At 38.2% G+C, this 9,846-nt stretch overlaps 2 protein-coding genes across 2 annotated transcripts; one reads left to right on the forward strand and one right to left on the reverse strand.

Moving 5' to 3' along the window:
• Positions 1-431: 431 nt before the first annotated feature.
• Positions 432-4,543, forward strand: LOC107763196 (PHD finger protein ALFIN-LIKE 4-like). Its single transcript, XM_016581664.2, has 5 exons — positions 432-633; positions 745-777; positions 1,739-1,967; positions 3,571-3,706; positions 4,025-4,543. The coding sequence occupies exons 1-5, from the start codon at positions 522-524 to the stop codon at positions 4,346-4,348; spliced, it is 834 nt and encodes a 277-aa protein (XP_016437150.2). The 5' UTR covers positions 432-521; the 3' UTR covers positions 4,349-4,543.
• Positions 4,544-7,120: 2,577 nt separating this feature from the next.
• On the reverse strand, positions 7,121-8,817 carry LOC107763197 (uncharacterized). Its single transcript, XM_016581665.2, has one exon. It carries the CDS (start codon positions 8,362-8,364, stop codon positions 7,348-7,350), a length of 1,017 nt encoding a protein of 338 aa, XP_016437151.2. The 5' UTR covers positions 8,365-8,817; the 3' UTR covers positions 7,121-7,347.
• Positions 8,818-9,846: the final 1,029 nt, after the last annotated feature.

Raw genomic sequence — 9,846 nt, forward strand, 5'->3', positions numbered from 1 at the left:
TTGAGAAATGTTAAACAACAAAATTAACCTTCATAATGATAAAAAAAACTCTTATTTTATATAAAAGTAAACATATCTTAAACTATATATTGCATACTAAAATATAATATATCTAACTAAATATTGAAGAATCCTTTTTACTAATTCCTGTATTATTAGTTTTTATATTAGATATTAGATATTAGATTTCCTGCATCATATTAGATTCCCTTCATCATAAGCCATGCATTACTATTCATAAACTTTAAATTGTGGATTGGTTGGGTCAATGTACACTCGGCACCAAATCCAAAACCAAGATATCCCAATATTATAATTCTATCTAAGATTTTGATATAGAAATAATATTAATGTTAGCTAATACCTCCAATTAATAAAATACAAGATTAACTTAATCCCAAAATTTATTGCGATAATCGGGCCCTACTTAAACTTGACAACCTCGTACACAAAGTCAAAACTGCTTGACTTACTTCTTTCTTCTCGTTTTTGCCGCCGCTGTAAAACAAATTGCATTAATAATGGAAGGAGGAGGAAAATTAGGAGGAGAACAGAACAATACCCTCAGTGTGAAAGATGTGTTTCAGGATTTCAAGGGCCGACGTGCTGCTCTTATTAAGGCTCTCACCACTGGTTTAATTTCCTCTCCTTTTCTTCTTCTTTCTTTTTATATTAAATTTCACTTTTGTCAATATGTTTATTTTTGCTGATTTATGTAATTGATTTATTTGTTTCGTTATTCAGAAGTGGAAGAATTTTTTAAGCAGTGTGATCCTGGTAAGTCCTTTTTTTTCCAGTTTTATATTAACAGCATCATTCTACATTGGTGATTATGTATACAATAAGAATGATTGCTTATCCTTGTATTTCAAAATATATTAAATATCACTTAAGAAATTAAAACAGAATATTCTCTGTTTAAACTATAACTTCATAAATTTTGAGATTCATGTTTTATGTAACCCTACAGAAACACCCTTTCTAATCCTCTGGGTAGGGGTGCCTACGCACTACCATACCCGGACCACACTTGTAGAATTTTACTGGGTTGTTGTTTTATGTAACCGTACCCAAAAAAACACTGTTTCTTTAGTGTTTCACAAGATTTTCTTCATGTTTGGTACAACCTTTCTCTTAGGAGAGGAAAATCATGTAGTCAACATTGCTTGTTTCTGTATTTTCTCTTTTTCATTAATTTGCCTAGATTCTTTGCATAATTACATAGTTGCTCACTCAAATCAGATGCAAAATTTGCACTTCAACTTTGATTATGCCCCTAAATCTTAATTTTTGGGGAGGCAATATTCAGAACTTCTCGTATATTGTTAATTAATGGTACATAAAAATTTCCATAAATTTCCCTCATGATAATATAGATCCACGTATGCATGTTCTCATGTCGACGCATTATTAGGAAATCTTTAACCCTCCTTGAAACAGAAGTAGAATCAAAGTTACAGTGTGTTTAGCTTAAACGAAACACTTCTAATCCTGAGTCGTTGCTCTTCGTTTGGAAGTGTTATTTAGGGTGGCTGATCAGGGTTATAACATTTAGGACTTTTCAATTTGAGATTTTGTTTATGGGGTTATAAGCTGCCTCGTCACCGCAACTCCCCTGCCCTCCTCTGAGTTTTATTACAGTCAATATGTTTAGTCAGTCGTATCTCGAGTTCCTTGTGACACAATACTCCTATTGCTTCTTGTTCATGATCAAATATGTCAACTGTTTCTTATGCAGAAAAGGAGAACTTGTGCTTGTTTGGACTCCCAAACGAGCAATGGGAGGTTAATATGCCTGCTGAAGAAGTACCACCAGAGCTTCCAGAGCCTGTTCTTGGTATTAACTTTGCTAGAGATGGGATGCAAGAAAAGGAATGGCTTTCCTTAGTTGCCGTCCACAGTGACGCTTGGTTGCTTTCTGTTGCCTTCTTTTATGCTGCTAGATTTGGATTTGATAAGTCCGACAGGTACTTCTTCTCAGTCAATTTCTTTTTTCCAGCTATTCTATGCTTGTAAAAGCAATTTTTTATGTTTCGCGATTCTTCCCTGCTCCAGTAGCTCATTGACATTTTCTTTGTATCAGCATTTTGTGTTGATTCTGCTTCTCAGTGCATTAATGTTTTTCCTTTCGTGTGGTTTTTCTCAAACAAAACATGCTTTCTGTTAAAAGCAGAAGTGATGCATCTGATTAATGAGTTTTTAGGTTGGTCATTCAGTTTAGATGCTTTTGGTGTTGAGCTAGCGATGCCTGGCATTATTACTAGCAAGAGAAGCTAAAAGTAGAAACCTTGGTTACTATCAGTTCTTTGCATTTTGCACCGCTGATGCATGCAACATTTTTCTCTTTGGTCTCTGTCCTTTATTTATTTATATTTGCTCCTTTGCCACTTTACTTTCGGGAAAGATCATTGAAAGTATCTTTTAGTCCGAATCCAAACACTTTACTGAGCTAAATTGGGAATGCTACCCTGTGAAATGAATTTCCTGCCCAAATCCCTAACTGCACCTCTAAAAGCTTAGGCCAAAAGAATGGAGGATGTTCAAGATCTTGATGTCGTTAATTAGTTATATAAGGTAATATATCCTTTTTACTACTTATAAAATGTTAACATTTGAATCGAAACCTATTGTTTCAGTGATTTTGTAAGAAGATGAAGAGGTTAAGAAGGAAAACTGCAGAGAGGACAGGATGCGAAGTGCAAAAAATAGGCATAGAAGAGGTGTGAAAAATGCAAAAAGCTTGTTGAGTATTGACTTGAACGCGAAGTGTATTATCTTGCACCTATAGAAATGAGCTGATACAACTCTAACAATAGGCGTGGTTCTTTTTATTTTTATTTTTTATGATGACGTCATGACGGTGGTATCTAGGCTAGCTTGCGCGCACCTCGACTATTCTATACGGAAACCTGCTACCTCCCACCAGTACAAGTTACTGAGTAACTATGCCACCAAAGCTTAGGCAGATGGAAAGAATTAACCTGAGACCTCATGGTTCTCCTCCCACTTCTGGGCCACACCCTTGGGTTAGTAGGTTTGGTTCTTAACAGGTTAATACGGTCCATCTAGCTTGGTTTATTTTCTGTATAGTTTGCTCCCAAATGAGTGTTAATCAATTGACGTCTGGGTGCTTTAATTTGTATGATCTACATATCACATGCTTGTCAAGCATACTTGCACTTAGCCGAGTCAACCAACTAACAGCAAACAGTATGCAATGTCAGTTATGTTCTTTGAAAAGCAACTCAAATTGAGGAATATGGAATTTCTTGGTTCAACTTGAATTCATTTCTGCATTTTGGTGTTTGTTGTATGTGGAATCCTTAATACTGAATGTGATGTTAATAGGAAGCCTGTGTTCTAGATTTCTTCACATTACTTTGTGCGTAGAGGATAAGTACATTCGTATTTCTATTAACCTACCAGAGATTTGTGTCTTTTGCTAGAAAATCATACCAGATCAAATTGTGTCAACTGTGACTCAACGACGACAGCACTCATTGTGCTTTCACGTCTCGTGAAGTTTACTATGTTGCTTTCCATGATCATTAGTTGCCTTCTATTTTCCAGGAAGAGGCTCTTCAACATGATAAATGATCTGCCTACTGTATATGAAGTAGTGACTGGTGCTACAAAGAAGCAACAAAAAGAAAAATCTACAGTCTCTAACCATAGAAGCAACAAATCCAAGCCAAACTCCAAAAAGGTAAAGGATTATGTTCTCCAAGTATGCTTTATTTGCATGTCAGCTTTAGCATGATCTTTTATCTTATGTGATAACTTTTGTATGTGTTGTATTAGTTTGTTTACTTTTGAAGTTAATCTTCTGTCTGATTGCAAGCATCTGAATATCGAGCTTATGGTTCTTGTGACAGACCTTGACTAAGCGTCTGAATATCGAACTTTAAGTTATGATTTTCTGGTTTCTGGGCTTTTATAGTGTGTGATCTTTTGATTGTATTGCCACATGATGTCAACTTCTTTTTAAGCTATCGTCGATTTCTTTTCCGGTTGTAAAAAACAGAAGGCAGCAGAGTCTCAAGGAAAGTTTACAAAGTTGCTACAAAAATATGAAGAAGAAGAAGAAGAAGAAGAAGAAGAAGAAGAAGAAGAAGAAGAAGAAGAAGAAGAAGAAGAGGGATTGGATGAGAAGGAGGCCGAAGACGAGCAAGGTGAGACACTATGCGGGGCATGTGGGGAGAAATATGCAGAGGATGAATTTTGGATATGTTGCGACATTTGTGAAATGTGGTTCCATGGCAAGTGTGTGAAGATCACCCCCGCCAGGGCAGAGTTCATTAAGCAATACAAATGTCCGCCTTGCAGCAACAAGAGAGCGCGGACCTAGTGTTTAGAATGTGGTGAATGTAGAGTTCTCCTGCTGTTAGATGCATCTGACTGTTTATGTTGGTCAGGCTATTCATTATATTTGGCTCTAAGTTGTGGGTCTCTAATTGGGTAGGCCTCATCTCTATGTATAGTTGGCTCTAACTAAGGGTCCTTATATGTTGGTTCTGTTTAAATTAACGGTAGTTCAGTTAAACTATGGTCCATATTTTACAATGTTTAATTTCTACCCGTTGTTGTCGAGGATTCTATCGGAAACAACCTCTCTACTTCGGAGGAGTAGGGGTAAGATCTACGTACACACTATCCTCTCCAGACCCAAGACCTCACTCGTGGGATTTCACTGGGTTGTTGTAGCAGGATAACAGACTCACTATTGTGATTAGCTCCCAATCCCTTTTGTCATTCTTTCTCTTACACTTGTGATCCGACCCTTCCCCGGACTCCGCGCATAGCGGGAACTTAGTGCACAGGGCTGCACATTTTTACACCTGTGATTGGCTGCTAGGCCGAGGATAAAACCAACGCTTAGTAAGTGGCAGTCTAACGACCCTTTGAATAGGTTGGGCTACCATATGGAGAGTTTTTTCGGGTAAATTGAGTCTTCGAAACCTTATAACATAAGAAAGTTGCGTAGTACATAATCCTCTTTAGAGATAGGGGTGACTTTCTTGTGACAACTACTGAGCAGGGGCGGCTCAACAGATCTCGGGGCCTAAAGTGAAATCATATTCGGAGGCCCTTAATCCTAATATAATCCCACTAGTAGGATCTGGGGAGGGTAGTTTGTACACAGACCTTACCTCTACCCTGCAGTAGAGAGGCTATTTCCGATAGACCCTCAGTTCCCTCCCTCCAAAAACTCCACACCTTGCTCTTGGGGTGACTCGAACTCACAACCTCTTGGTTGGAAGTGGAGGGTGTTCACCACTAGAACAACCCACTCTTGTCAAATATACTAATTAATGAGGGAACAAAATTATCATAATTTATAAATTTATTGTATAAAATAACCTCAATCAAGTAACAAAATATATTGTAACACTTTTTTATGCTAATTATTTATATAAATTATATAATATATAATAGTAACAATAATAATAAGAATTTAAAATAAATTTGGGGGCCTTCAAAATTTGGGGACCTAAGGCAATGGCCTCACTAACCAAAGCCTTAGAGTCGCCCCTGCTACCGAGATTGACCTCAATTTCAAAATAGATTGTGGATTAGTCGAGATACGCAAGCCGGTGAAGAAGCCATTATCTGCCTCTTTAGAGATGGGGGCGACTTTCTTGTGACAACTATCGAGATTGACCTCAATTTCAAATTAGATTGTGGATTAGTCGAGATACACGCAAGCCGGTTAAGAAGCCATTATCATAAAAAGAAAAAATATCAGTTGTAGTCCAATCTGGTAATCCTGCAGTCCTTAATCATTACTCTTAATATTTTAGTTTATTGTTGAATACATAAAAATAAAAAATAAAAATAAAAAACTCAATTGGCATGATATGAACTACCTAACTTATCGACATTTTCTGCAAGTTTTCAACTATGAGTCAACTTCTTAGGAAGTTCATTAAAGTTTGATGCTTTGGAAGCAATTCAATTCACAGTTGCTTCTCCTTGTTTATTCACTTAACTCGCTATCATTAGCTGTATTTCCTTAATTAAATTACATCAGGACGAAATTCCTTAAAAACCTCTGCTTAAAATAATCTAAACCGATCCGGTAGCCTGAGCCATTTTTTAAGGAAATGCTAAGCAATCACGTTTCTCTAACAAACTGATAGGGGAGAAAAGAAAAACAGAAGAAGACGCTGTTGCTCATATAATTGTTGCATAACAGTCAAAAGTTTCATTTATAGTAATTTATGTATAATGGTCGGCTACTTGTGTTGTTAACCACTATCATTAGCTATCTGAATTTTAAACATTAAGATAATAGTCTAAATCTAATCCCTAAAATGTTGGATAATCACATTGGACCCACCACTTTCTCCTGTCTCATTAAGATTAAAAAGAATTAAGACTTTATACGCAACATGTTCAAATCAACATCATCATCATCATCAGACAGAAAGAAGAATCTTAATCTACCATTGGCTGAGATTAGCTACAAGTCAATTAAGTCCAATACAGATTCTCATCTTCCAATCGTTTCAGTGATTCCCAATATTTTCGTAGCACAAGAAGAAAGACTTGAAAAGGATGTATTCCTACTATTTGGTTGAATTCTTGAAACACCCCCCAATATAAAAGGTCTTAAATTATCTTAAAGGAAGAAGAGAAGTCGCCCAGGGGCTTTATAGTCTAGTAATAAGAGACTAATGCTCGATGTCTGGGTTAGGTGCACGCAGGGGAAAGCTATGTTGGTCCAAGCCTTCGCCGAAAAATTATAATACATATAAGGTAAAATATTATTTATTATTTATTAAAAATAAATTTTGAATACCCTTCCACAGCACACTGGCAAAGAGTATTTAAATTATTAAATTTCCTGAATTCGTTGCTGGACCAACGTTATGATTTCCAACCTAGTCATATACGCCTAATATTTAACCGGGGAAGGATAGAGAAAACACTATCCAACGTCATACATCCGTTAGTTTGTGAGATCTGAAAGTGGAGAGGCGTGACATTTTATGGGTACATAGGTTCAAACATAAAGTAGTGTTATTCCCTTGGCACACTTTAAAGCATGTTTCCAGCCTTTGATCGTAATGAATCAACGCCGAAAATGGATCAAGGTAGCTTGCCTGCCAAACCGATCGGCTGAAAGATGGACTATATACAGATTCATAGTATGTACATGAACATAACAACATTATTTCAGTTCTTGCTCTAGGCTTCTATGTGTTTAACTCAGCATGCTGATTCTAAAAAAAAAAAAAAGATCATCATTCAAAAAGAATGGATCAAACCGTAAACCTAACAATAGTAAAGGTGAAACAGGGGAAGAAGACTGATAACTTTAGCCTAATTTGACGTTCACAGGGTTCACGACGCCCAGCTTTCTTGACTCTTTGTGGAGAGGCGTTTGAGGAATTCGTAAGTAGTTATCATAGTGGTTGCGGACATAGACATTGAAGCCCATCGAGGACCTAATCCTCTGTAACAAGCCATCCACCCGCCTTCCCTTACTAAATTCCTGACCGTTTGCACTACAGTTGGCCCTCTCCGCCCATTTTCATCGCCATCTAGGACCTGCAATCTTGTCTTGATTGTGTCTAATGGTGTTGTAATCAAAGCTGAAATGCCGCCTGCCATGGCTGCACTCACTCCCTGAACCGCCATAACAGTCTTCGAGTCGGGTTTCAAAGTCTTAATTTCATCCTCAGTTTTTGCCTCACCACTCTTGCAGAAGTAACATCCATAACCACTCCAGACGAGCCGCTGAGTAATGGAGTAAGATGCCCACCAAAGCGCATTGGATGGTGCATAGGTCAAAATCGAAAACCCAAAACCTCTGTAGAGTCCCTTAGGCCCATCTGTTTTAAGGATTCTACGAAACGCATCGATCCCATTGAGATATTTACACGAACCACCTTGCACCATGAGCCGCTGGCTCACTACATCTACCGGAGTCCATACCAGTTGGGCTGCCACGGCGGCGCTCAGCCCAGCTGCAGCGCTGGCTAGGGCGGTCGCAGTAGGCTCGGGAACTCCGAGCCTAACTGTGGCTGCACCGACGTTACTCTTTGTAACCTCGAGTGCAGCCATATAAAGTGCTCTGGCTGGGATTGTACCCATCAACGAAGTACCAAACCCGCGATACAATCCGCGAATCCCTTCGTACTTAACTACAGAGAAAGCTGTTTTAAAGCAAGAAAGATGAGCTTGCGCTACCTGTTGCCGAGTCTTTAACACCACAACAGGGTAAAGAGCAGCTGAAACACCTGAAAATAAGGCGGCGCCGAGGAAGAAAAACTTGGATTTGTCCAGCATTTTCCAGTCGATATCCGCCGGTAACTGGATTTCCTGAGACGATTCCTCCTCCGCTGCACCTAAACTCATTTTCGCCACTTTATCAAATTCGGTCTCAATTTTCTCAATCCGTTTTGATCCCAGACCTCACTTTCATTCACGTCAGAAGTATACAGTAGAATTTAGGGTAAACTTGAAGCTAGTTGGAGAATGGAAGATTTTTTTGCGCTGGCGAAGCCATATTTTAGATCGAAAGTGGGTAATAGCAAAAGGACCTAACATTTCTGTGACCGTATTATATAGGAAAGAATCATGGCGGTGGACTTGGATCAGTCAGAACGGCAGTAAGAGTAGTAAAACTCACCGGAAAAGCTAGGATCTCGCCGGAGGTAATCAGAGCTATTTTCAATACACAGAAATGAAGGTGAACTACTGCTGCAGCTACTTCTCCATCAAATATGGGAACTTTCTCTTTTTACTTTTTGGGATCTTTCTGCTTTTTTCTTTTTTTGTGAGGGAATTTGGATAAAGGAAGAGGAGGGAAGCACGTGTCTACTGTCAATTTGCAGAGTGGGTAGGGTTATATTCGTCCAAACAAGTTGATGTTGTTCCAAAAGGACGACACTCTGACGTGCCGAACCTTATCCTCTCAACTAAACCAATCCGCTGTGTGCAGGTATTTTGTTCTTCCGTATACCTGCATTAGCCCAAATGTCGGGTCGGTTAGCTGTCGATCAAAGCCCAATAATCACTCTTGAATAATATTAGGGCTGGCAAGTGGGCCAGTCTCGGGCCTAAACAGGACAAATGGGCCGGTTCAAACCGCCCCGGTCCCGGGTCCGGGCCCAAATTAAACGGGCCAAACGGGCTTTTTCTAAGGACCGGCCCGAGACCGGGCTAAACAGCCCCGGGCCGCGGGCTAAGTGGGCCCAATATTTTTATTTTTTTTAAAAGAAAAATAAATAGATATTAGAGACAAAAGGATGTTAAAATAAATATCTAAGATGTATAGATATTCGAATATATATAGTATATAAGATGTATATATAGTATATCGATATAAGATGTATATATATATATATATATATATTTAATATTTAACAAACGAATAGTCTGTTCAGACGAATTTAATGCTAAAGATTTCTCAGTTGTTTTAACAAGTTGTTTAGAAGAGAGTTTATCAAACCATCCATAATCATAGATTGTTCTAATAGGTACTTTAGGAATAGTCCATTTGTTTAACAAATCAAGGTTTTGAGGTATATCTACCTCTTCCAACCTAGTATTTTTCATACTAGTTTCTCCTAAATCCATATTTCAGAAACATATCTATGTCGAATATTTCATATCTATCTTATATATACCATGAAAGTACCTAGGCTCTGATACCATTTTAACAGGATCAAGTGGCGGGCAGTAATCCGCCATTCCTTCTCAATTAAACTAAAACAGAAATCACCGTTCATCGATCGGACCATCTGTCCATCTGGAAGATATTCCAGAAGATAGTCTGTTATACGCACATTTGCAAGCATATTTGACTGCTCAAATATTTAAAGAGCATACTTTTAT

Source organism: Nicotiana tabacum, chromosome 4 (genome assembly GCF_000715075.1).
Source record: "Nicotiana tabacum cultivar K326 chromosome 4, ASM71507v2, whole genome shotgun sequence".
NCBI lineage: Eukaryota > Viridiplantae > Streptophyta > Magnoliopsida > Solanales > Solanaceae > Nicotiana > Nicotiana tabacum.